This window comes from Emydura macquarii, unplaced genomic scaffold, assembly GCF_026122565.2.
Source record: "Emydura macquarii macquarii isolate MOO-44397 ecotype Brisbane River unplaced genomic scaffold, CSIRO-AGI_Emac_v2 contig_3487, whole genome shotgun sequence".
Lineage (NCBI taxonomy): Eukaryota > Metazoa > Chordata > Testudines > Chelidae > Emydura > Emydura macquarii.
The window spans coordinates 372,383-398,917 of NW_027133624.1; the positions used below are offsets into that span (position 1 = coordinate 372,383).

The 26,535-nt window shown below is 44.8% G+C and overlaps 2 protein-coding genes and 1 pseudogene across 2 annotated transcripts; 2 read left to right on the forward strand and 1 right to left on the reverse strand.

The window, feature by feature from the left end:
• The first annotated feature begins 6,664 nt into the window (after window positions 1–6,664).
• On the forward strand, window positions 6,665–8,860 carry LOC137144865 (olfactory receptor 10A5-like; annotated as a pseudogene).
• A 6,497-nt stretch (window positions 8,861–15,357) lies between these two features.
• Window positions 15,358–16,323, forward strand: LOC137144836 (olfactory receptor 5AP2-like). Its single transcript, XM_067535322.1, has one exon. It carries the CDS (start codon window positions 15,361–15,363, stop codon window positions 16,321–16,323), a length of 963 nt encoding a protein of 320 aa, XP_067391423.1. The 5' UTR covers window positions 15,358–15,360.
• A 6,333-nt stretch (window positions 16,324–22,656) lies between these two features.
• LOC137144824 (olfactory receptor 10C1-like) lies at window positions 22,657–23,610 on the reverse strand. The gene has a single exon (XM_067535310.1). The coding sequence runs from the start codon at window positions 23,608–23,610 to the stop codon at window positions 22,657–22,659; it is 954 nt and encodes a 317-aa protein (XP_067391411.1).
• Window positions 23,611–26,535: the final 2,925 nt, after the last annotated feature.

Genomic DNA, 26,535 nt, shown 5'->3' on the forward strand with positions numbered 1-26,535 from the left:
CACGTGTGCATCTCCTAGCATCCTGCCAAACCCAGCTAGGTCAAGACCATCACTGTTGAGCTGGGCTTTGAGTCGGCTTCTTTGTGGTTGCCCAACCTCCCTGCACCCAGGGTCCTGGTGAACCTGGTGCTGTTAATTTGTCACAGCTGGTCACAGCTGAGCTTAGCCCAGGTCAGAGCCAGAAAGCTGTTCCTGGTGACGTGTCCAGAGGTCACTCCTGGTGCCCGGTTGTTTGCATCCAGCCCGTCTGTGAGTGCAATGGAGGTAGCTGGTTTGCAGGGGAGATATGGTGGAGATGTCAGCGGGCACAATTTCAGGGCTGGCAGGTTTTCCAAGCTTACGTCCCCAGACAGGCTGCAGCCACTATAGTTATTGTCCAGACATTTATTTTGATAAAAAATGGTCTTTTTCCAGAAATAAAGAATTGGCACTGCAGAGACTGACTCTGTTGGGTAATCTTTACTTGTGTCCATTATCCTGTTGCCTTCAATGGAACAATTGCACATGTAACTATGGCTAAGGCCCGCTGGATTGGGTGTCGAAGCCATACAATGTAACAAACATTCAGGAAGCTGGATGCAAAGTGAATTTAATGCCTAGTTTGCAGTTGAAAGATTTGGATGAAAGGAAATCTCTCTCTCTCTCTCTCTCTCTCACACACACACACACACAGACATACATGCAAACCCAATGGGAATGTTTTTCTTCCAAAGAACTTGGATGTGATTAGTAATTACTAATGATTAGATATTTATTTATTTAACAACCTTTTCTCCGTTCTGCTGAGCAGGAGTGGAATTCAGGGCCTTGCAAATTGGTTTCCCTTGAGAGAAGACTCCAATGAGGTGGAGTTTGAGTAATTTCTTTGTGTAACTGATATATTTACACTATGTGCACGAGTCCTGGAACAGAGATGGTCACAAAACCCATGCAGAGAATCCTTGTTTTTCAGGGATCTCAGCAACTATGCCAGGAGCAGGGCTGTCATGCAGCGACATTCCCTACATAATAATTTCAACCCGGGACAATGATGGAGCAAGTCCTCAAGGAATCCATTTTGAAGCACTTGGAAGAAAGGAAGGTGATCAGGAACAGTCAAAGTGGATTCACCGAGGGCAAGTCATGCCTGACCAACCTGATTGCCTTCTAAAATGAGGCAATGTGGATGTGGGGAAAGTGGTGGACATGATATATCTTGACTTTAGCAAAGCTTTTGATACGGTCTCCCACAGTATTCTTCCCAGAAAGTTAAAGACGTATTGGTTGGATGAATGGGCTATAAGGTGGATAGAAAGCTGGCTATATCATGCGGCTCAGTGGGTAGTGATCAATGGCTCAATATCTAGTTTGCAGGCAGTATCAAGCGGAGTGCCCCAGGGGTTGGTGGTGGGTCCCGTTTTAATCAACATCTTCACACCCTCAGCACCCTCAGTAAGTTTGCAGATGACACTAAGCTGTGGGGAGTGGTAGATATGCTGCAAGGTAGGGATAGGATACAGAGTGACCTAAACAAACTGGAAGATTGGGCCAAAATAAATCTGCTGAGGGTCAAGAAGGACAAATGCAGAGTCCTGCACTTAGGATGGAAGAATCCCATGCACAGCTACAGACTGGGGACCGACTGGCTAGGCAGCAGTTCTGCAGAGTAGGACCTAGGGTTTACAGCAGACAGGAAACTGCATAGGAATCAATGGTGTGCCTTTGTTGTCAAGAAGGCTGATAACACATTGGGCTGCATTAGCAGGAGCATTGCCAGCAGAACAAGGGGAGTGATTATTCCTCTCTATTCAGCACTGGTGAGTCTTCGTTTGGAGTATTGTGTCTAATTTTGGGCCTCTCAATACTGAAAGGATGTTAACAAATTGGAGAGAGTCCATCGGAGGGCAATGAAAGTTATTAGGGAGCTGGAGCACATGACTTATTAGGAAAGGAGGGAACTGGATTTGTTTAGTCTGCAGAAAAGAATCATAGGAGATTAGGATTGAAAGGAACCTCAGGAGGTCATCTAGTCCAACTCCCTGCTCAAAGCAAGACCAACCCCAACTAAATCATCCCAGCCAGGGCTTTGTCAAGCTGTACCTAAAAAATGACTAAGGATGGAGATTCCACCACCTCCCTAGGTAACCCATTCCACGGCTTCACCACTTTCCTGGTGATAAAGTTTTTCCTAATATCCAACCTAGACCTCCCTCACTGCATTTTAAACATCATGAAAGAGCATATTTGTGCCAGAGAATTTGAGAACCAGGGGAAAATGTTGACTGTTTTAAAAGGGTTCAGCGTACATTGGCTGCAAACTGTGATTTTGGGAATGCAAAAGATTAAAATATCAGAAACTGGCTGGTATTTGGGTTAATGGATAAAAACCTTCCACAGCAGCTAGAAGTGAAGACAGACTTAAGCCTAGGCACAGTTATACATAAAGCAAAAGCAGTCTGAACTTATCAAACAGCAACAAAAGGCAGGATCAATTTGAAAAACCTGAACATAGCTTAGAAACTTAAAGCAGGCGTTTGAATGCTGAACGTCACTATTATAAAACCCTTGAGGTAAGGAAAGAGAGCTCCCAGGCCAACAGGGATGAATTTCAGCCTACATGAACAAGGGGTGGAAAAAGTCATATCAAGAGTTGATGCGTCTCCAGCCAGAGGCGCACAGTGTAATAAATACATGAAATATGGACCTTTTGCAGCTGTTTGCCTCACCAAAGGAGTCAGGGAGCTGACTTGTATCACACATCATCACAAGCCATTGTTTCTGGGATCTGTCACCTGTGATGACGCCGAGTCTGCCTGGATACTGAAACTGAATATTCATGGTGAGACCATTGATTTTAAAACTGACTCAGGGGCTGGCATCACAGTCATCGCAGAAGGGACTTACAATCACCTTCAACCCCTCACAGAGCTCAGGTCACCTGACCCAACTCTGACTAGCCCTGGTGGTTTTCTGAACTGCATGGGCAAGTTCACCACAGACACAACTTATGAAGACAAAATCTGTGCCTTCTGAGTGTATATGATCAAATGAGCAAAGACCAACAACTTTCTCAGTTGCAGCGTGGCAGCATTGATGATCCCAGTGAGATACGTGGAAGAAGATCCAGTACAAATCAACTTATGAGACCATGCTGAACCATACAGTATACAACTACCTCTACCAGAGAGATCTTGGAATGAACTAACTGCAGCTTAATGTGTATTCAGAGGAAATCATTACCTGGTCATAGTGGACTATTTTTCCAGGTATATAGAAATAATGCACTTGAAAGATGTCACAAGCCACAGTGTTATCGAGAAACTAAAGTGCACATTTGCTCACTTCTGTATCCCAGAACGACAAGTGATGGACAATGGACTACAATTCACTGCTGCAGACTTTAAGTCGTTCTGAACAATATAGGATCATGATCATATTACTAGCAGCCCACATTACTCACAAGTGAATGGTGTGGAGGGAAAAGAAGATGGAGTCTCTGTTTCTTATGAGAACTGATCTATGAGAATGGCTGCAAAAGCCTGAGATGGAATGTGCCTTTCTAGCAGATGTTTAGTCTCAGAAACTTTAGCAGTAACAAGATAGTTATGAGGCCTGGGTGCTGGCAGGGACGGAATGCGGAGGAAGACATTGCAACTTAGACAGGGACAGTTGAAAAGTACTAGGCCAAAATATTCCTAGATAAGTAGTTTTTAGTATGTATTGCCATGGAAACTGTGACATGAATGGACTTGTTTGTGTAAGGCTATAAAAGCTTTTAGAAATGTATGTTTAAGGTCGCCCCTTGCATAAAGGGACCACCTTCTTTACGTAAAGAATAAACTCTTGGCTTTGCTAAACTGCTGTCTGGTTAATTTGGACCATCCGCTGGGCAACAGACGTGTGAGTAAGGACCCCTGAGTTTGGGTTCTTCGACAATGGGGAGGTTGAGAGAGCTGTACAGACAGCCAAGAAAATCCTACAGCAGAAAGCTTTGCTCTTCTGAGCTAGGGATCAGCACGAATAGTGGCTACTGGATATAGTCCAGCACAATTCATGATGGGAAGACAACTCAGGACTACTGTGCCAACTTTGGAAAATACTTTATTTTCAAAGTGGCCAGACATGAAGATGGTATCCAAATCAGATTTAAAAAAAAACAATAAAAGATCTTAAGAACACTTTTTCAGCAGACATCATTGTTGAGTCTAGAACCTGCTGACCTTGTTCATGTCACAGTGGAGAGTTCAGCAGAAGCCGTTGACATCGGCAGCCTGTCCTTCAGAAGGAACAATCAACAGGGCAAAAGGTACAGCTGGCAGAGGCGGAACAAGAAGAAAACTCAAGGATTCAAAACTAGCTACAGCCAGGTGTTGCAACTAACGGACAGCCAGATGACCAAGTTGTTACATGTTCGGGATGTGTATCAAGAAAACCAGTATGATTCAGAGACACTTAACAGATTGATATGTGCTGAACTCCAAAGAGAGCATGACAGCTTCCAGCTATTATCAGGCTGATGCTGGGCAATTCAGAGGAGGATCCTGGCTGGCCCGTGTTCAGCTCTCACTCACTGGGGATGACCGAGCGTTCACCATTAGTGTCCTGTGCTAAAATTATTGTGTGGGGGACCCTCCTTTCATGATAGTCCTGATCCTGGCATAGTGGCTGAGATCCCTGAAAGATGGGCATCCCCTGCCTGGTGTCTGTGACTATCTCTGCTCCAGGACTGGTGCACATAGTGTAAATAAACAAGTTACACCAAAAATTACACATATTCCATGTCACTCAATTCTCCTCTCATGGGCAAACCAATTTGCAAGGCCCTGATTTCAACTTCCACTCAGAAGAAGGGAGATAATGTTGTTAAATAAATGAATAATCATTAGTAATGTCGAATCACATTCAAGATCCGTGGGAGAAAAAATCATGTTGGGTTTGTGTGTAAGTTGGTGTGTGACAGAGAGGGATAAATAAATTTTCTTCCATCCAAATCATTCAGTTGCACACTACAGATTACAGTCACTTTGCATTCAGTTTCCTGAGTGTTTGTTAACCTGGAATGCTAAACTGTGTGGCTTCAACACACAATCTGGCAGGCCTGACTCTTCTTAGCTATTGTTATGCATGCAATCCTCCCATTGAAAGCAATGGGACGACTAACACAAGTAAGACTACCCAGCAGAGACAATCTGCTGTGTTACATTTCAGCCGTGCAGAGCAGTGATCGCACGCAGCAGGGAGCAGGAAGGCTATTCCTCTGGGCGTGGGAGGTTGGTAGCATCAGGACATTTGTTTGTACTGTCTACACAGAAAGTACAGCGCTAACTCCCCTGCCGCAGCCACTTCAGAGATGGACTCGAGGGAGACGCAGCCTTCTGTGGAGAAGTATACAAGTGTGAGGCGAGCTCTGCACTGTGTAAACAGAGCTGGGAGAGCATGTTCCCAGACAGATTGTGGCAGCTGCTCATGCATTCATGGAGGGGCAGGTCTCTGTACTCAGAAATTCCAGTTTCTGCCAAATGACGAGAGACAAGAAGTGGAACCTGCGTTCTGGCGGCCAAACTCTGAGACATAAGACCTCATCACATCAAGCTTGTCCTCTGCTTACAGGTGAGCTCCATTTTCCTCACATTTTCTATGCCACCTTCCCAACAGGTTTGGGAATGTGCTCACTGAATATCAGAGAGACAAGGTCGGGGAGGGAATAGCTTTTATTGGACCGATTTTGGGTGGGGAGAGAGACCAGCTTTTGGGCCACACAGAGATCTTCTTCAGGTCTGTTAACTCAAACACTTTGCGTCTCTGATATCTTAGGACCGACACAGCTAGATCAACATTGCTTCCAAGTGGAGCTATGGATCCTTGACACCGACTGGGGATCTGGCCCCGGGTGAGTCCCCCATGGGTGGGGGCGAGTGGTGATAACCAGCCCAGGTTACAGGGTAGCTCATTGCCAGATAATTTCTGAGTTGAGGGGTGGGATCTTTCTTCCCCAGTGCCCTTCTCCTTTCCGTGTTATCAGCCCACCATCGTTATGGGGTGCAGATGGTCACTCTGCATTAGGGGTGCCCTTCAGCCTGGCTCTGCCCTTTCCTAAAATCCACCCTGAAGAGAGCTCTATGTTATTATAGCTTCAATGCTGGCACAGGGAACTCAAGTCTGAAACAGAAAAGGGATTGCCCATCCCTCAACATGTCTTCTTCCTCCTCCTCCACATATTTATCATTAATACATGAACTAAGCAAGAACTGACTCCACTTTATAATTTGTGACATAAACTGATCTCTTGTGGGTGGGGGGAATAATTATTTCTTTTCCTATCAGACACTAAAATGCTCAATACATCAAGATCTATTCTTAGATTAACACCCATAAATTCCAAAGGAAGGTCGGTGCCTGAGGACACTAGACAGCATGGAAAACCTCAGTCCAAGATTTGAGTTACTGAGTTTTTTGATTTTGACTCCTTTGAAGGCATGCCTTGGTTGTGGCCATGGCCAGAAGGTAAAAGTTGAATGCTATCAGTGCTTTAAGTATGACTTGTTAAGCTCCAGTGTGTCACTAAATGGGTGTCACTAAACTTTCCTCTGGTGTCTACATTCAGCCTTAAAATTTCAGCTGGTAGCCAGGAGAGGAAGGAGAGTTCTTGGAATGAATTCATGACACTTGATTAACTTTTAACTCTATGTTCTTCCAGTTCACTTGCACAGTTTGTTTCCTTGTTCCTTCACTCAACCCATGGCAGACACAGACTGGGGAAACCAAACGGCCGTCATGGAATTCATCCTCCAGGGATTCGGGGATCTGCCTGACCTGAAAATTCTTCTCTTTGTGCTGTTTCTTGTGATTTACATCGCAACTGTGGCTGGGAACAGCCTCGTCATGGCGCTAATTGTGGCTGATCAGCACCTTCACACCCCCATGTACTTCTTCTTGGGCAACTTGTCCTGCCTGGAGATCTGCTACACCTCCACCATCCTGCCCAGGATGCTGGCCAGTCTCCTGACTGGGGACAGAACCATCTCAGTCAGTGGCTGCATCACACAAATGTATTTCTTTGGGTCTCTGGCAGCTACCGAATGCTATCTCCTAGCAGTCATGTCTTATGATCGGTATTTAGCGATATGTAAACCCCTGCACTATTCAACACTTATGAATACCAGGTTTTGTCTCCAGTTGGCTGCCGGGACATGGTTAAATGGTTGTTTGGCTGTTACCATGTTCATATTATTCATGTCCCAGTTCATATTCTGTGGCCCAAATGAAATTGACCATTTCTATTGTGATCCCGTCCCATTGTTAAAACTCTCCTGCGGGGACAAACGCCCGATCATGGTGTTTCATTTTTTGGTATCCTGCATATTCACTCTACCTCCATTCCTACTAACCCTGATGTCCTATGTGTATATCATTGGTAACATCCTGAGAATCCCTTCAGCCACCGGGAGGCAAAAGGCCTTTTCCACTTGCTCCTCTCACCTCATCGTGGTGACAATTTTCTACCTGACCCTAATGAGTGTCTCCATGCTACCAACACTCGATACACTGGGAGTGCTAAAGAAAGTACTCTCGCTTTGCTACACGGTCCTGACTCCCTTGGTTAACCCCCTCATCTACAGTCTGAGAAATAGAGAGGTCAAGGAAGCCTTGAGCAAAGCACTCAATCAATATGTGGCTGTGACACTAAGACAGAAAGGTCTAAGCCACTAGCAGGCTAAAGTTCCCAAGTTCAACCTTTGAAGTCATGTTAGAAAAATATTGTAATGGTAATAAAGCCATTCCTTGCAGATAATTAGCCAAACCAGAAGAGTAGACCCGAGTTTTTTAAATGTAGACTTACGTTGTTAAAGGATTCGAAGTAAATATGAATTACATTGATCTGAGTTAATCTATAATATTGCTCCTGTCGGTCACTATACTCTATTGATTCAGAGATCCAAAGGGGATATTAACCTTTAGATGTAACACATGGTATAATAATATCATTTTCTTTATTCCTCTTTGAAGTTTGTAGTCAACTATCTTTACATGAATAGTCACCTTATGCTAACCAATGCAGCTGGTTACCTGTGTCTGTATGAGATATGAGCGGTTTTACTACAAAGGACAACGTGCATTATCATTCTCCACCCATGGAAGACAAGTTGTCAGGAGGCCATCGATAAACCTGCCAGAGATCTCCCGAGACTAGCGCCCTGGTCCTGCATCTCAGATCTACTTAAACTTTGCTAGAGAAAGCTTGAATGGCAAGCCGGAGGTCCCAACTCCAGTCTGGATTTTTACCCTGCTATTTCTCATGGAAGAAGTTGGCAGACTCTACACATGAGCAGCCTCTTGGGTTATAACCTATGAACTGATTCTGGAAAGACCTTTTTGCAACTCAGCTGCTCACCATCTCTACTATGGAACTGACCTAAGAACTTTATTTATGTCCATATGTATAATGGTCTTTTCACCAATGCTTGTCTTTTCTTTTAATAAATCTTAGTATAGTTCAGAAGAATTGGCTGTAAATGTGTATCTGGTTAAGACCTGAAATATTCATTGAGCTGGTGGGTAATGTGTCTGGTCCTTTGTCGAACTTTATATATGATGAACAAGATTTTCGGTAATCCTCATCATATTGGACTTGGCTGTCTGGGTGGGAGCTCAGGGCTGGGTTGCTTTGAGGGAACAGTGTTTTTGTCTTCTGGGTAATTGGTAAGGTATATAGAAGTTGTTTTGTTGGTGGGTTGGGGAGTCTAAATATCAAAATAACCACCAGTTTTGGGGATCACGTGCCCCAGTCTTTGCAATTTGCCCGGTGGCTTTCACAAAAACAAGAAGAGAATCCCAGATCATTACCAAGGCTGAGATTTTCAAAGCTGCCTCAGTGATTTAAGCAAATAGCCCTCAGTGAAATTAAGTTGAAAATGGCCATTGAATTTGTCAGCACTGATATGAAAAAGACACGGAGATGACCTGCATGAGATACTGAGGCAGAGTGGATATGTTACCGCGCTGTGTCCTTGTCACACGGCACACTGGAATGTGGTGCTGGTGGCAGTTCAATCAAAGGCTCATATCCAGCGGTGCAGCACTGATACATGGGGGATGATGGTGTTTTTCTCCGTGGTGTTGGCTAAACATTCACCTTATGTGAGGAGGGTGCATCACATCTGATAATGCACGGAGCTGCTCCACTAAATATCAAAGCAAATCCCTGTGCACAGCCCCGTTGATCATTGTTTCTCTATTTTGGACAATAAAATCTGGTAATCAAATCCCGACAGCCTAATATAAATAAAGCAAAGTAGGTGAGTGTTACCTAGCAGCTCTGTGTTCTTGGGGAACCAGGGTGCAAAACCCCAATTGCTCACCTGAATACCCCCCCACCACCACCACCTGGCAGGCTGCTTGAACCAGAAATCAAAGACATTTTCAATATGAAAAGGCAGGAGACACAACTGAAACCCTCCCATCAAGGGTGAGACAACTCCCCATGCCTCATAAGCATCTCAGTTAACACATGAATGGAGAACAGAAGCTTCATCTACATCGAAGATGGAACACGCACGGAATTCTGGGATTGGTACAGCAAGGAACGCACTGAACTCTGGGATTGCTGAAGCAGGGAAGCACTGCATGTTGGGAAATCCCTGCTCTTGATGTAAATGAACTAACACCTGTACACATCCAGCTCCGCAGTTATCAGACCATTCTAGGTATTGATATGCAAAACACTATATCCTGGTTGCATTGTGAGCTCTTTCTGAAGGAAGGATGCCCTTCCAAGAATGATCAGCTCCTTTTGTCCAGACATTGTTTATCCATAAACAAACCTGGCATCTACAAATCCCCTATCAAAGCTCAAACCTCTGTTCTGATGCTGGGATCCAAACTCTGCATCAGTTCCACTGTAACCTGTCTTCTCTTCCTGACTGATCATGTTGGGGGCTCTGCCAGACTCAAAGCACTCCAGACCCTGAACTGACAAGCCTGTTCCTGGGAAACTCTGAACTGCATGGAGTGGTGAGATCAACCCCCTCTTCCTTCCCCCAACACAACTGATCTCGCTCTCTCTCTCTCTCTTAGTCCAGGTATAACTTTCTACTTTTGTAATCAAACCTGGGATAGCTTTCTCCAATACCCCAATTGTAATTGTGTAGTATTGTAAGTGTTTGATTGTTTTTCTCTCCTTGTATGGTATTACTATTAGTATCATAAGTTTTATATACCTAGCAATAAAATAACTGTTATAATCAAGCTGGTTGACACTTTCTCTCTCTCTCTCTCCAAACTTTATGTTCTTCCTTTGTGTCCTTGGTCCCTATCTTGCTCTGTAGCAACACTTCTCTTACCTAAGCCAAAGATCCCTGGAGTGCCCAAAAATCCTATGGGGTTTGCTCATCAAGGGGGTTATTGCTAGAACAATTGTGGTGTAAAGGGGCATATGAAGGGGACAGCCAGGAAGTGCTACTCTGCCTAGCCTATGGGGTCCAGGGGCAAATGAGGGTGCAGCTCAAGTGCTGTTTGACCCAGCCTGATTGATTCCAAGGGGCAATTAAGGGCACCTGCTCTATTCTGGTGTGTTGCACAGGGGCATCTAAGGGTAGCCACTGAGAGTGTGGTGTCACCCAGCCTGCTGAGTTCAGGGACATATAAGGGGTCAACTGAGAGTGCTGATAGCCCGGTCTGCTCAGACGCACTAAGTTGAACTGAACTGTGTATGTGTGTGTGTGCGTATCTGTGGGGGATTGTGCTGGAGGAACCCAGCCCTGAAAACCTTAGGTCCTGCAGGATACCTCCATTGGGAGGGGGCTTGTAGCCCTATGAACACACAAGTAACACAAGCAGTACATTAGTAGAATCACACCCCTAGAATCACACCCCCCTTCCAGGAAGGTAACCCTAATAAATGAGCATACCCCAAGGTGAAGGGCAAATCTGGTAACAGTGAGAGTATATTATGTTTATTGCGCCCAATCATTTTCTGTGCCCCCAGGGACACAACAGAGAATCCATCCAGAGCTCAGGTCAATGTTGTCCAAATAAGTGGAAGGACCCGGGAGTGAGTTGGCAATAACCATGTTCCCATCATGGAGCTTTTAATTAGCCACAGGTTGGTGCGGAGGCAACTTTTTCACCAATTTCTTTTTCCCATAAAAAGGTCAATTTTGATCAATCTATGCATTTTTGATCAATCTGTGCATTTCCTTTGGAAACAGACCCCACATCAGCAGCAATCTGCTGGAGTGATGGGAAACCCGGATTAATCTCTGTCATAGCTGCAGTTGTAGCCACCAATGTTGTGATCATGATGTTGTGTGATTTGGTTCCCAGTAGCTTTAATTTGGCACAGTGCACACCCAGCAGTGGGTAAGAAATGAGGAAAGATGCAATTGTGCTGTCTAGGGCCACTAGAGAGCAGAGAATGGGACAGGTGTGGGGGTGCTGCCCAATGGCCAATGGATAACTGCTGATACGTAAGAAAGGAGGAGTTATGCTTCCAAATGACCAACAGAGGGTGTGGAAAGGGAGGTGAGGCTGTGGAACAGTGTATACATGGTGAGGAAAGGACCCTGAAGAGAAAAGGACCGCTACACTATGTAATGAACTGTGGATAGCAGCAGCTGTTGAGGCAGGAGAAATGGGATGTTATACTGAATAATGGACTCCCGGTGGCACAAGCGAGTCAGGAATTGGAAAGAAGCAGCTCCAGCAAGAATCAGAAGAAGACTCCACTTGTGGAAAGCAGAGGGTAAAACGAGAGTCACAGGCCATCGTGCTGTGAAATCGACGCTAGAGTGTGGAGGAAATGAAAAGAAGTCTGCTACACTGAATAGTGATCAACGGCTTTCAGTAGCCAATAAAATATCAGGAAAAAGGTTGTGCTGCTGTAAAATGTTCACTAGGTGGCAGCATAGTGTAAGAATGAGATATGGGTAGCTATTTTCTGGCCACTAGGTGGTGGCTTATATTGACTCTTAATTGGGGGCAGTGCAAATACATTATAACAGACCATTCCATGGAACAGTTATCTCTCCAAAAATGTAAGCTGGTGTTTAATCATGATCTAAAATATTTTCCCCATACGATCATTAGACTTAACGAAAAAGATGCAATTATGTAAGGAGCACTGTATGCAAGTCCCGATGGGCATTGTCACCTCCAAAGCTTTGGAGACACAGAATTAACCAACTGGGAGAGAGGCTGAGGTGGGACGGTAGTAAAAAGCATGAAGCATCAGAGGATACAAAGATGAGGAAGCATTTACGCTTTGTAAGTCGAGGGGGAAGACTTTGTTGCAAAGTATGATCGCAATGGCTACTCATCCGTTCGGGTAGATAACAGGTCTCTTTGCTAAGAAAATCCAGAGTCTGCAAAAGCTGAAAGGCAAGAACGTCACTGGAACCTGAGTCCTGTCCCCCAAGCCCTGAGAAATAGGAGCTCATCAACTGAAGCTTGAGTTGTCCTGTGGCTAGAGGTAAGCATCCACTCCAAAACGGCAACTACTTTGCATTTATATACCAACTTCCAAAGAGGGGAATCAAAATGCTTTGGAAGTGCAGGTTTAGCACCTGAAGCCAAAAGGTAGCTAAGAGTTAAATACGGCAGGAACACAAAACCGGGGGGTATAGACAGAACTCGATGGCCTAGTCCTCAAAGGGAAAACTCCTAAAATCCTGTGTGTGGAAAGCCCCTCTGACAGTCTCTGGAGAAACCCAGGAGCCAGTGAAGTCGGAGTCAGGTGTCGTTCTCGAACACTCAGGGGACCTTTGGGCAAGAACTCTGATCTAAGGGACTCTGGAGTGGATAAACATCTCGTGGCTGAAAAGGTCAATGTGACGTCTGGATATATAAATAGGGTAATGAGCAGTGGTTCACAGCCCGTGGCCCATGGGCCAAAAGTGGCCAGCAGGGCCTTTCAAAGTGGCCTGCTGCTCCCCTCCCGCTGGCTGCATAAGGAGCCGCTGCCTAAGGACCGGGTGGAGCGTGGTGCTAAAAGACCGGTGCAGGCTCTTTGCTGCCGCCAAGGAGATGGGAGATCAGTGCTCACCTCCCCCCGCCTGTAGCAGGGAGCAAGGCAAAGTGCTCCACCTGGCTCCATAGGCGCTGGGGTCCCTGCCGGAGCCGGAGGGAGGGGAGCACTGATCTCTCATCCTCCTTGGCTGCAGAAGGGAGCCACTGCTTAGGACCCAGGTGGAATGCATGGGGGGACAGGACAGGTGGGGTTTCCCTATTTCAGCCAGGGGGACAGGTGATCAGTGAAGAGGGAGGCAGCCTCCTCATTGAACTCCTTCCATCTGGCTGCAGTGGGATGGGGGGCTGCTGGTGGAAAATGGTGGCCCTTCAGGTTTGTAAAAATGATCTCTGTGGCCCTCGAGCCAAAAAGTTTGGGGACCACTGGAATAGAGAGATTATTTTACCTCTCTATTTGGTGCTGGTGCAACCATTGCTGGAATCCTGTGTCCAGTTCTGGTGCCCACAGTTCATGAAGGACATCATAAATTGATGAGGGTTCAGTGAAAAGCCACGAGGTTGATTAAAGAATTAGAAACCATGCCTTATCATGTGAGACCCCAGGAGCTCAATCTATTTAGCTTAACAAGGAAAGGTTAAGGAGTGAATTGATCACTGGAGTACCTATGTGGGGAACAGAAATGTGCTAATGGAGGGCTCTTCAGTCTACCAGAGAAAGATCTAACAAGATCCAATGCCTGAAAGTTGAAGCTAGAGAAAGTGATACTGTAAATAAAGCACAGGTTTTTCTCAGTCAGGGTAATTAATCATTGGAACAATTTACCAAAGGGTAAGGATAGATGCTCCATCACTGGCAATTTTTAAATCAAGGTTTGATATTCTTTTCTAAAGGGTATGTTGTAATTCAAACAGGAATTAATACAGGGAGGTCTCATGGCCTTTGTTACACAGTGGTTCAGACTAGATCAGTGGTTCTTAACCTTTCCAAACTACTGTATCCCTGAAGCCTGAGTCCCACCCCCACGGGGCTGAGGCATGTAACTTAGTTTCATGGCGCCCCTGTGGCTCCAGGCAATTGCCTTTCTTGCCACCCACAATACCAGCTCTGCACTTGCGACCCCTCTAAAACCCCAGGTTGAGAAACACTGGACTAGATCATCACAGGGGCCCTTCCGGCCTTGGAATAAAAGGGGAGAGATTTTAACTGGGGTGTCAGAGTGTCCAAGAGATCATGATTGCATGGACAACCTGTCTCATTGTACTTGGGGAGTGCCTGGGCTAAGTGGAACCTGGTTAAACTGGAACTGAAAGGTCATTAGAGAGACAAGGTGGGTGAAGTAACCGACCTCTCTGTGGCTCAAAAGCTCGTCTCTCTCACTAACAGAAGCTGATCGAATAAAAGATATTATCTCACCCATCTTGTCTCTCCAATACCCTGTACCAACACAAATACCACTACTCTGCATACAATGAAAGTTTATATCTAGGTAGGATAATAGGCACATTGGATTTTATGGTTTTAACCCTGTTTCCCTCTGCTAGTTACACTTCTGTGGACCAATCAACCATAACATCTCAATATTGGTTGAGATTTACAAATTGCCTTAATGGATTTAGGAGCCTACTTGTCAAGAGGTGCCTAACTCCTTTAGAGTACTATTAAAGTTTCAGCGTCCACAGTCTAAGAATTCATGTTCCAGGCCGTGAATTCCCAGCACAGCTTTTATAGATTCATAGACTCATAGTCTTTAAGGTCAGAAGGGACCATTATGATCATCTAGTCTGACCTGCACAACACAAGCCACAGACCCTCACCCACCCACACCTTTAAAGCTTCCACAGCTTATATATTGAGAAGGGTTTTCAACACATGCATATTTGATAAAGGTGGTAAATATAACTATATCTGTTGGGAATATTTGATATTCTGGAATTGTGTAATTGTGTGAAAGAACCATAATTGTACGATTATAGATTTATAGATTGGAAGGCCTCCAAGACTAGATTTGTCGATTGATTGTTATGGCTTGTAAAAAAATATCAGTTTTTTCTCAGTAATATTAGCACACATTTGGACAAATTTTGTCAAGAGACGCGATGAGATGACAAAACTGAACTCTGTCTGTCTAAATGGCTCCAATTACAGTGGTCTCTCAGACCCTTAAACACGGTACCTGGACTGATTTGAGAGATGTTGACGTTTTGTTAAATCTGCTTCATAAAACATATCCATAATATATCTAAAGACTCAACATACAAGCCAGCTCTATTCCTTTAACTCCATTGTGGAACCGTGAGATTCCTTATCCCCAGATATATGGAATTCTTTGCCGGATTAGAACGTTAGTCTGTTTTCTCCAATCATCTGCAAGACGTATTTTTCTCATCTATGGCTTTTATTCTTCCTAGATACACTCCATGGCAAACAGAGATAGGGGAAATCAAACGTCCATCACAGAATTCATCCTCCTGGGATTCAGGACTCTCCCAGAGCTGGAAATCCTTCTCTTCCTGCTGTTTCTAGTGATCTACATTGTGACCCTGACCGGGAACATCCTCATCGTTGCGCTAGCTGTTGCTGATCGGCACCTTCACACCCCCATGTACTTCTTCCTGGGGAACTTGTCCTGCTTGGAGACCTGCTTCACCTCCACCATTCTGCCCAGGGTGCTGGCCAGTCTCCTGACGGGGGACAGAACCATTTCTATCAATGGTTGTATGACACAGTATTATTTTATTGGTTCCTTTGCCGGTGTAGAATGCTGTCTCCTAGCAACGATGTCTTATGATCGGTACTTGGCTATATGCAAACCTCTGCATTACGCAGTCCGCATGAATGGCAAGGTCTGCCTTCAGCTAGCAGCCGGGTCTTGGATAAGTGGATTTCTGGCTATGAGCATAGTAATTGTTCTTATGTTGCAATCACTTTTCTGTGGTCCCAATGAGATTGATCATTTCTACTGTGAATCCACAGACATACTAAATCTCAGCTGCAGTGACACCAACCAGGTAGATCTTGTCATCACCATCCTGGCTGGTGTATTCACTCTGCCCCCATTTGTGTTAACTGTTGCATCCTATGTGTGTATCATCATCACAATCTTGAGGATCCCTTCCAACACCGGGAGGCAAAAGGCCTTTTCCACCTGCTCCTCTCACCTCATCGTGGTGACGATTTTTTATGGGACCATAATGATTCTATACATGCTACCGAAAACCAACACACTGAGGGACCTGAACAAAGTATTCTCTGTCTTCTACATGTTTCTGACGCCTATGGTCAATCCCTTCATATACAGCCTGAGAAACAGAGAGGTGAAGGAGATTATAGGAAAAATGGTCCGTAAAAGTCTAGATTTTACAAGAAATCAGAAATCATAAGGTTTTTTTGTACTGTATTCAGAGAAAATGGTGATACACAGAGTTGATTCATTGTTTTATAGAGACAGATCCTGTATAGTCTGTCCTTCTGGCTCTTTGCAAATTTGCTGCTATAGTATTTTAGGATATTCAATGATCTGAAATGGTAGGATCAATGCCAGGATCTTTATTTTCAGAATAAAACTGAAGTGTATTTGATCTGTTTTGAATTAGGAATTCCATACACTGAGCCCAAGTAAGACTATAAGGGAAAAAAAGAATTTATGCTCGGACTTTCAAAGGATTCAAAGGATTAGGTGTCCAGCCTTCAGTGGAACTTTGTCAACTTATGTCCCTGAAGATCCCAGCTGAATGACAAAATATTTGAAAGCATGCATGAACTTTCCCAGCCTTTTTACATTGGAGCTCACAATACATACTAGTCACCACAGGCCCCCCAGTAGAGTATCTTGTAGTTCTGCAGCTAGCTCACTCTTCTAAGACCCGAGTTTGAATCAGGTAGAGGGTGAAATGAACATCAGTCTCCCACATCTCAGATGAGTTCCTTATCCATGGTGTGGAAAAGTGCCACAAAAAATACAACTCTTTGTTTTGGGTTGAATGAAATATCTGGTTGATTTTTAAATTTGCCTAAACGTTGGACAGAATTGCCAGTGTATTGAAAAATCAGCTATGCACCTATTTGTATTTATTACCCCTTTGTCCTTTCATGATGTTTCCTTTTGTCTTTCATTGTCACCCTCATTTCCTTCTTAATCTCATCCCTTCCTTTCCAGGAACAAATCATTGCTTATCCTTATCTGCTGTGCCCTGATTTTCTGTAACGTCCTACATGTCACAAGGGATGTGTATTAGTTTATGTACCCAGCCACTAGGTGGATGTCTCAGGCACGGATAACTCAAGCCCAAGCCAGTAAAGAGGGAAGAATACGGAGCCCAACACCCTTTTGGGATCAGGTTGGCCTCCGAAAGGCTACATTTTAATTTAGTCAAAACCTTTATTTTCCATTTTAAAAAGTCTTCAGCCTGTCCTAATCATGAATAAAATTATCTTTGTACTTCCTCCAGTTTTTGGTCAATGGCTTCTCTGGAATTTCTAATGATTTACATATTTGTAAAAGAGGAAACTCCAGCATTACACTTGGTTTGAGCCCAGGACCTGAGCTGGCAGAAATCATTGTAGCTTCATTGGAGTCAATAGTTCAGATCCCCAGATGGTCTAAATCCGCCAGAGCTCCCCTCGAGTCATTGGGCGTGAGGCCAGCTGGTGTCAATTAGTGTGGCTCCATTGAAGTGACTGAAGTGAGATCAACATGCACCAGCTGAAGATCTGAGTCAGAATATTCAAACATGCCTCTCCTACAACCTCCGCCCCCATCTTCGTCACTGATGGAAGAAGCAAAGAAAGCATATCTAGAGAAAGAGAGGGCGGGAAAGAGTCCCCTTCTCAAAATGGCATCATCACAGCAAACCAAACTGTTCTCAGATCCAGCAGTAACTCCATTTGCTTCAGTAATGAGGTGTGGTTGAGACCAAGTTTCCCTACCACTCTTAGGGCAAGATTGTAGCCCATCGACTCGCTGAATCAGGTGTTCCTGTGATGTAAATCAGGGTAGCCCCAGTTAAGTCAGTGTAAACATGTTGATTTCCACTAATGGTCTGGATCATTGGCGCTTAATGTGGAGTATGGGGCCAGCCATTCTGAACAGAGCCAGTTGGGGAATTTTTTTTTCCTGTGCTTAACTTTGACAAAACCAAAAAGTATTTGTTTTCAACATTTTTTTCAACAAATGTCCCCAAGGTCTTTGGCCAAAATGTATTGGTTTTTGGGCTTTACAGTTCTTTTTCTTCCCCCCCCCCAATCACTGAGAACAGATATTTTGCTCAGAAATTTCTATTTTAACTAAAAACCATTTTTCATCTGTAACCATTCTGCCAATTGGTGTCAGCTGCAACAAGGGTTGGTTTCAATATCTAGGGGTTCCTTGTCAACAATACAACAAAAATGGTCTTGAGCCCCCGCCCAATGACTTGAGACAATTACACATCACTCCTTGGGCACCTCTAGAGTCAATACTCCCCTCTCGCAAGTGCAAAGTCACCGCCGTCACCACCATCAGATTGATTTATCTGGATTGACTGAGTGGTCAGTGAAGATCCGCTCAGTCAATCCAGAAATCGACGCAGTTAAACTACCCCCGCAAGTGGCATAGCACTGCATTGATGGGAATGCGGTTCCCGTAGGCACAGTGCAGTGAAGATGGCACACAGAAGAGAAGCATAGAAGTCAACGGGAGTTACATAAGTTTTTTACATACTTTGCGTAACTCCTGTTGACTGCCGCTGAATCGCCAAGGTAAGTGTAGACCAAGCCTAAGTGTATCAAAGACACTTTGAATAAAAATGGGGAAAGTAACATGACATTAGCTTTGAAAACACTGCAAGTAGGATTCATGACATAAAACCATGAGCAAAACACCCAACCCAGAGTACACTGAACAGTGTCTTTTTTGCCTCAGGTTCTTAAGTCCAGCAATCACATTTCCTTCATTGTGCCCCTCCTTTTGCCGCACATCACTCACAGTTATTGTCCTGGGTCAGTGAAGACTCAGAGTTCAGAGGTGCATCTGCTGAATTCACCTCCCACCCTGGCAAGGAGCAGGGGCACACCTTGTTCGCTCCACCATCCGTTCTGCCAGCAGCTCGCCATGCCAGCCACTTGGGTCTATGCCCGCTGGGATGTTGTGAGCTCCCCCTACTTAACACAGCTCTCAGTGACTTCAGCTCTTACTGCGGGGAGGACCCCACTGCTTGTGCTGCCTGGGTAGTCTCTTGTATCAGAGACACTGTCGCAAAGCAGGTCTAATGTTTAGGCCTGGTTATCAGCGATACCAGCTCTATTAGCCTGCAACAACACTCTCAATTAAATCTTAATCAATTCTGTTATTACACAGCGGAGAGAGGAAGGGTCAAATGGTGTCTAGAACCTAATGGTAGGGCCCAGACAACCAGGTTCAAGTACCTGTCCCCACCCTCGCTCAACTCCACTGGGTGTTGGCACACCTGTCCCCTACTCATCTGAGGGTGAGTCTCTCAATCTGGTTATGCCAAGTTCTACTCCCCTTGATCCACACAAGGATAATGACCCTTTAGTACCCCTGCCCCCAGCAACAAAGGGACTTGTGTTCCAACAATAGCCAAAAATTATCATTTGGGCAAAGCCGATGCCTCATGCTGAGCACCTTGGCAGGGTGGGTGTGCCAATGCAAATAAGGTTGGCTCCTGAAGTTCTTTTACCCAGCTCATCACTGGATATCAGGGGAGAGCTCATTCAGACCCTGCTTACACATCTAGCAAAAGATCTCCACCAACTGTCAGTGCCAATAATGGTTGAAAAATGGCCAATACGGACCCCATCAGCTTTACACTCATCTACACTCATGGACTTTAAGGTCAGAAGGGACCATTATGATAATCTCGTCTGATCTCCTATACCACACAGGCCATAGAACCTCACCCACACCCTCCTGTAACAGACTCCTAACCTATGACTGAGTTACTGAAGTCCTCAAATAATGGTTTAAAAACTTCAAGGTACAGAGAATCTACCAGCAAGTGACCCCATGCCCCATGCTGCAGAAGAAAACAAAAAACCTCCATGGCCTCTGCCAATGTGCCCTGGGGGAAAGTTCCTTCCCGACCCCAAATACGGTGATCAGCTAAACTCTGAGAATGTGGGCAAGACTCATTTATTTTACTGGAATAACTCCTTATTTATTTCAGTGATGACAGAACCTGCCTGGTGCAATGTAGAGGCAAAATGAGTCCTCTCACTCTCTTTCCACAGGTGTGAGTGGCTGTATGAGGCACACTTTGCATGGACTGGGGTTGGAGGAAGTGACTCTGCATCTCCCACTTTGCCCATGTGGAAAGTGGAGATTCAGTTCAATATGCAAGATGGCTCCTGCCTCCAGAGGTCAAATGAATGCCTGGGTTACCTCATTCCCTATAAACCTCTCAGGTTTTGACTAGAAAAGCTATATGCCAGTTTCATGTGGTTTGCTACCTTTCTGGTGCTAAACAAGATAGATAGATAGATAGATTCCGCCTTCTTTATAACATACCAAGAAGCACACCCATGCCATTGTGTATTCTGTGCTTGGTTCATAGTTTGAAGTTGTGACAAGGTCCAAGTGGCCATGGAAGAGAATTTAAAAATGTTCTGTTCACTCACATGTAGCACAGAGAGAGATCCTGGAGCAAAGAACCTGGAGTAAGGCCTGAACCAAAGTCAGCAAAAGCTGTGCTATAAACCGTAACCCGGCTTATCATAAAGCAAACACCTGCTTACAGGTTCACTGCCTGGTACACGAACTTGGCAAGAACATAGCTGGCATTGCTAAAGCATGGCCTACGATTGCTTTGCTTTTTTGCTGACTAAACTTTGGCCTATACGTTCCAGCTAAATTAACACAAGACCGACAAGCCTGATGTTGCCTCTTTTGCTCAGATGAAGTCGTATTTTACTCTGTGAGTAGACCTATTGAATTCAGGGGGACTAGTCACAAGGTAAGATAATACTCCATGTGAGTAAGAAAGGAAGAACTGGGCCTTTAAATTCCCGGAGGCTGGAGTGCTTAATAAAGGCCGAACTGTGACTCCTTCACTCATATTGGTAAACAGTCACTGTCACTAATGGCTCCCTTGACTTCAGTGGGACTGTTTGAGTGTGTAACTGTTCACTAATGTGACCAAGAGGCTTGTAAACTGGCCCTCAGTTGGTACCCTGAACTGGTCACTAGCACCCAGAACTGGTCACTAGCACGCTAGGTGGCAGATTGTAACTGGCGTGACATGGACTTAAAACGCAATCTGCATCCCCATTCCCTGAGCCGAGCAGGACTTAATTGTTCTGACGGTTCTGCTAACAGCACGTGGACCAAATTTACCCATGGTGTAATCCCACTGCCTAGAGTGGAGTTACTCCCAGAACAAATCTGATGTTTACACAGAACTGGCTGGATTCCTCTTGATGCCCTTCGGAGCTAATAGCTGTTTTGTCTCTACTGAGGAAGCATAGCTTGGGCCACAAAAACATTTCCACCGCTTGCTACTCTGGGACCCAGTGGGAGTGTGCTTTGGGGATATTCCTCTCATGAGAATGAAGTCATCCATCAATTCAGCTACACATCATGGAATCAGAGTCTCAGCCGGTGAAAATCAACCGAGCTCCATTGACTTGCATGGGGCAATGTCAGTTTACACCAGCTGAGGATCTGGCCTGGCAAGTTTTGTTCCTCCTGTTTGGTCAATCCCATGAGATCTCATTTATCTGCTTTAATTTTACATTACTTGTATTTTAGCCTTAAGCATGACTGAGAAGTCTGTAAGCACCTCCTGCCTCTAGGCGTTTAGTGCAATGGGCCAGATTCATCCCAAATGTAACGTTGTACACTCCAGTGGTGCTATACCAATCAATGAATTTTAACAATGCCTTTTGAAACCTGGGTAGAGTTGGAACACTTTTTCATGATCATTGCAAAGAATTTTTAATAATGCTCAGTGGGACCAATTAATCTTAATGGCCTTTCACAGTTAGCTGATCAGCAGAGCTTAATTTTGAAGGGATAAATAGATAAAACTTACAGATCAATAATGTTGTTATAATAAAAGACCATATGGGCACTAGATCAGGTAGCTATAAAGGTGCTGATACCAACGTATTGGGCATCTGAGATACATCTAAAATGAATATATATGGATTTTTTTACCCAATATGTTGATGCCAGTTTCAAGCTGACTGAAAAGCTAAATTTGATATCTTAAATTCTTGTTTGCATTGTTATTGTAGCCATATTTTCCCCAAGATATAAGACAGACAAAATGGGTGAGGTAATATTTTGTGTTGTCCCATTGATTTTTCCTTGGCAAGATAGGTGGATTGGCTGGGGATGGGCAAGTCTGCCTTGAATGCCTCCGATTGGTACATAGCAAGGTGGTAGTTGCTGGAGAAAGAAAGAAAGAAAGAAAGAAGCTGCTTGGCTTTAGTTTTCAGACAGGTGCTCCTATGACAGAATGATAGAAATAAGAGGGCAGAAAAGCTACTGTAGGAAACAATCAGGAACTGGACTGGATTAGAGGACTGTCATGACCTCTCTGACCTTACAACCAAGAGATTTTCCTAGGACACAGTGAGTCCATGTTGGAGCCAGAAACTGAATCTCCCTTACATTTAATGTGAAAACCCAGGCAGAAGAAAGCGTTTGGTCATTTCACTTTATTTTTATAAAAAGTCCTTATTTGAAATGGACAGCCCCAAAGGTTTTAAATCATTCATGAAAACCTTTTCCTCCCCCTCAGTCTCCTAAGAGCAGCCTTCACCTCCTGGTTCCGCAGGCTGTAGATCACGGGGTTTAACGTAGGGGTGACGATGGTATAAAACAGGGCCATCACTCTGTCCACATTGCCAACGTGGCTGGACTTGGGCCGCAGGTACATGGCGCAGGCCGAGCCGTAGAACAAGATGACCACGGTGAGGTGGGAGGAGCAGGTGGAGAAAGCTTTGTGTCTTCCCTCGGCAGAAGTGGTCTTCAGGACGGTGGAGAGGATGCAGGCGTAGGACGCCAGCACCAGCGCGAAAGGGATGATGATGATGATCAAGCTGATAAGTAAAATGAAAACCTCGCTCCTGGAGGTGTCCCCACAGGCCAGCTTCAGCACGGGGTGGATGTCACAGAAGAAGTGGTTGATCTCGTTGGGCCCGCAGTAGGGCATGGAGAAGATCCAAATTACTTTGCCCATGGGCATGAGGATTCCACAGAGCCAGCAGGCAGCAGCCATCTTGGCACAGGCCCTTGGGTTCATAATGACGGGGTAGTGCAGTGGGGAACAGATGGCTCTGTAGCGGTCGTAAGCCATGGCGGCCAGCAGGTAGCACTCTGCTGTGCCCAGGGAAAGGAGGAAATGCATCTGGATGGCACAACCGGTAAAGGAGATGGTCCTCTCCTTCGAGACAAAGTTGGCCAGCATCTTGGGGATGGTGACGGAGATATAGCAGCTCTCCAGGAAGGACAGGTTCCAGAGGAAGAAATACATGGGGGTATGGAGGGCTGAGTCCAGAGCTGTGATGAGGACAATTATGCCATTTCCCATCAGGGAGATGGCATAGATAATGGAGAAACCTACACAAAGTATTGCTCGTATCACTGGATCCTGGGAGAAGCCAAGGAAAATGAACTGGGTTACTGTGCTGTGATTCCCCTGCACAGTTTCATTGGCATAGCTCATCTGTGGAAGGACAAGGAAAAAATATTTGGCACGTGGACATTTTGGGTCACCTATTAGAGACAAAGGACTGGAAGGCACCTCCTGGGTCATTCAGTACAGTCCAATCCACTCCCCGCTGCTTTAGGCAGCCCTGTCATATCATCTTATTTATATACTGACCCAGCTCGTAAAGTTGTCTGACTCCTCCTCCCCCACTCCTCCAAAGGGGAAGCTGTTCCCGCTTATGTGTTCTAGTGGTGTCTTTGTTCTTTAGCTTCAATAGCTCTTCTCCCTCCCTGGAGTTCTGGAGCTGGGCCAATTAGTATCAACATCTATCTATCTATCGATCTATCGATCTATCTATCCCTACACACACCCGTCATCCATCTATCTAATCTATCTATCTGAGAAAATACAAACACAGCATTGTGACTCACACTGTCCCTGTGTGAATCTGGAGTAAGACATTTGACTTGAGCAGCATTTCCCGATGATTGCCTTTGATTAACTAAGACCCAGATCGGAGCTTTTGCATTTGACTAAGGTTTGTTTCGAAGGATATCCTCCTATCAGTTCCACGGTTGAATAGCAAAATGCTACCGAAGCTGAACAGCTGTAACCAGGAGCAAAACTGATCCCTGGCATATAAAACAAATTCAAACAACAACAGTCTTACCTTTGTAGCAAGCCAGTGTGCCCATGTGCGCACTGGATGTTGTGGAGTAGGAGTATTTCACCTGCCTTCGGAGCCTCCCGGGACACAATCCCTGAGGTTCTCTGGGTTTAATTAGGAATCCCTTGAAGGTAGATTCCAATGTGTCCCCTGGTTTTACAATTAAACATAATAGAGGCACTGTTCTGTCCTGGAGTGGCCAAGGAAATGGGTCCACAACTCCCATTAGCCGCAGTGGGCATGTAGGGTACCCAGCACTACTCCAGGTCAGGCCATTCAGCTATAAACTCCTGTGCTTGTCCTCATTGTCCCTGCTGGAGTTGCCCACATGAAGACCTCTCTGTCTCTCATCTGAGTGTTTCCTTATTGGTATCTCTCTGATTTCCCCCGCACTTTCTCCATCACACACACCACACACACACACAAACAGATACAGCAATCAAATATCCACAGAACCTAAGAATGTGCCTTTTCCTCCAGCAGAGTGGCACACACGCGTGCACACACTCACACAGAGTAGTCCTCATTCTCTCCAGAAGGTGGCAAAAGACACACACACACTTCTTTGTATTATGATAGCAGTGAGTGGCACCACAATGGCACCAAGTTTAATACCACATGGCCTGAATAGACCAGACAGACAATAACATATGGGGGAAAGGCAGAATCATTATCCCTGGTATACAGATGGCAACTGAGCTGTAGAGGGCCAGATTGTTAAAGGTATTTAATTGCCTAATCGTACAGAAAAGCACCAAGTGGGATCTTCCAAAATGGTGCCCATTTTGAGTTAGGGTGTATAATCTGCTATGACATTTAAAAATTGCAGTAGAATCCAACTTGCATCTTTTAGTGCCTACATAAATAGGCCTTTATTGATAAAGTCAAAGATAGATAAATAGGCCTTTAGTGACAGATAATATGATAGATAAATAGGCCTTTAGTGATAAACTAATGTTTGCAACAATGTTCTTTGTATCTGTTGGGAGATGAACTGGAGGCCCATAATCCTTTGTAGATGAACCAAAGCGCTTATAATGTTCTGTATCTATAATCCTTTGTACTCAGGTTGAAGCGTTGAGTGTTGGCGAATGATGGATTATGTGGGTATCCTCTTGCTTTGGTCCGCTGAACCTTAAGAAATGTGTCCAGATGTCTAGGAGACCAAGACCAGGAATGCTTGTTATTGCATATCTCTTCTGTGATTGATGAAACTGTGGAAGTTTGCAGCAGTAACTTCTTTAGGATTAACTCTGGAATGTCAATCTGGAATTTTCAAAGGTGGCTAAGGGAGGTAGGGATTACCCAGCTCCCATTAAATTGCAGTGAGAATTGGGCAGCTAACTCCTTTGACAATCATCCTTCATCTTTTTTGTTTTTAGTGTTTCTGGCCCAAATTCTACATTAAATAGAAGAATGACCATTGGTAACTTGGAAGATTGTCCAGTGGCTTGATTACTAGTCTCGGCAGCAGGAGACCTACGTTCAGTTCAAACACTGTACCCAAAAAATTATTAACAATGGTTCATTGTCATACTGGGAGCACCCAGTGGGATTCATCAGGATCTGTTCTGGGTCCTGTAAAACTCAATATTTTCAGTAATGACAAGGTGGATAGTAGAGAATATACTTATAACATTTGTAGCTGAATGTGTCCCTACAACTTTGCGGGACAGGATTAGAAGTCAAAATGATCTTGATAAACTGGAGAGTTGGTCAGGAACCAACAGAATGAAATTCAACATAAACAAGTGCAAAGTCCTGCAATCAGAAGGGGAAAAGCAAATGCAACAATACAAAGTGGAGAAAGAACAGCTAAGCAGCAGTCCTGCAATAACCAGGTGTTATAATATATCACAAATTGAATAAGAACCAACAATGAAATGCAATGCTGGGGAAAGGCTGATATGCTGGGGTGTAATAACAGAATCACTGTAAGCCATGAAGAGTAATTGTTCTACTCTACTGTGTCTTTCTGCATCAGAAATCCTTCCCTTGAGTGTGACTGGAACTGTGCAGTGGAGACCCAACATCTCTCTTGTGAAGCACAGCAGCAGGTAGCAGGTGGCCATGGAAGCTTCAATAATAGTGATGTGTGTCAAGCTATCAGTGAGAACTCTTGGCACACCTGTACATATACCTTCCTGCATTGAGTCATTTCAGGTGACAGAAACTGAGGCATGCGAATTAGCAGGAGAGGAAGAGTGAGGATTGATTCAGTTACCTCTTATGTCACCAGGATGCCACTTAAGAGTCACCTAAGCTACTGACAT

Excerpts from the sequence above, each read along its gene's own strand:
- LOC137144836 (XM_067535322.1), top strand. The coding sequence starts at position 15,361 with ATGGCAAACAGAGATAGGGGAAATCAAACGTCCATCACAGAATTCATC.
- LOC137144824 (XM_067535310.1), bottom strand. The coding sequence starts at position 23,610 with ATGAGCTATGCCAATGAAACTGTGCAGGGGAATCACAGCACAGTAACC.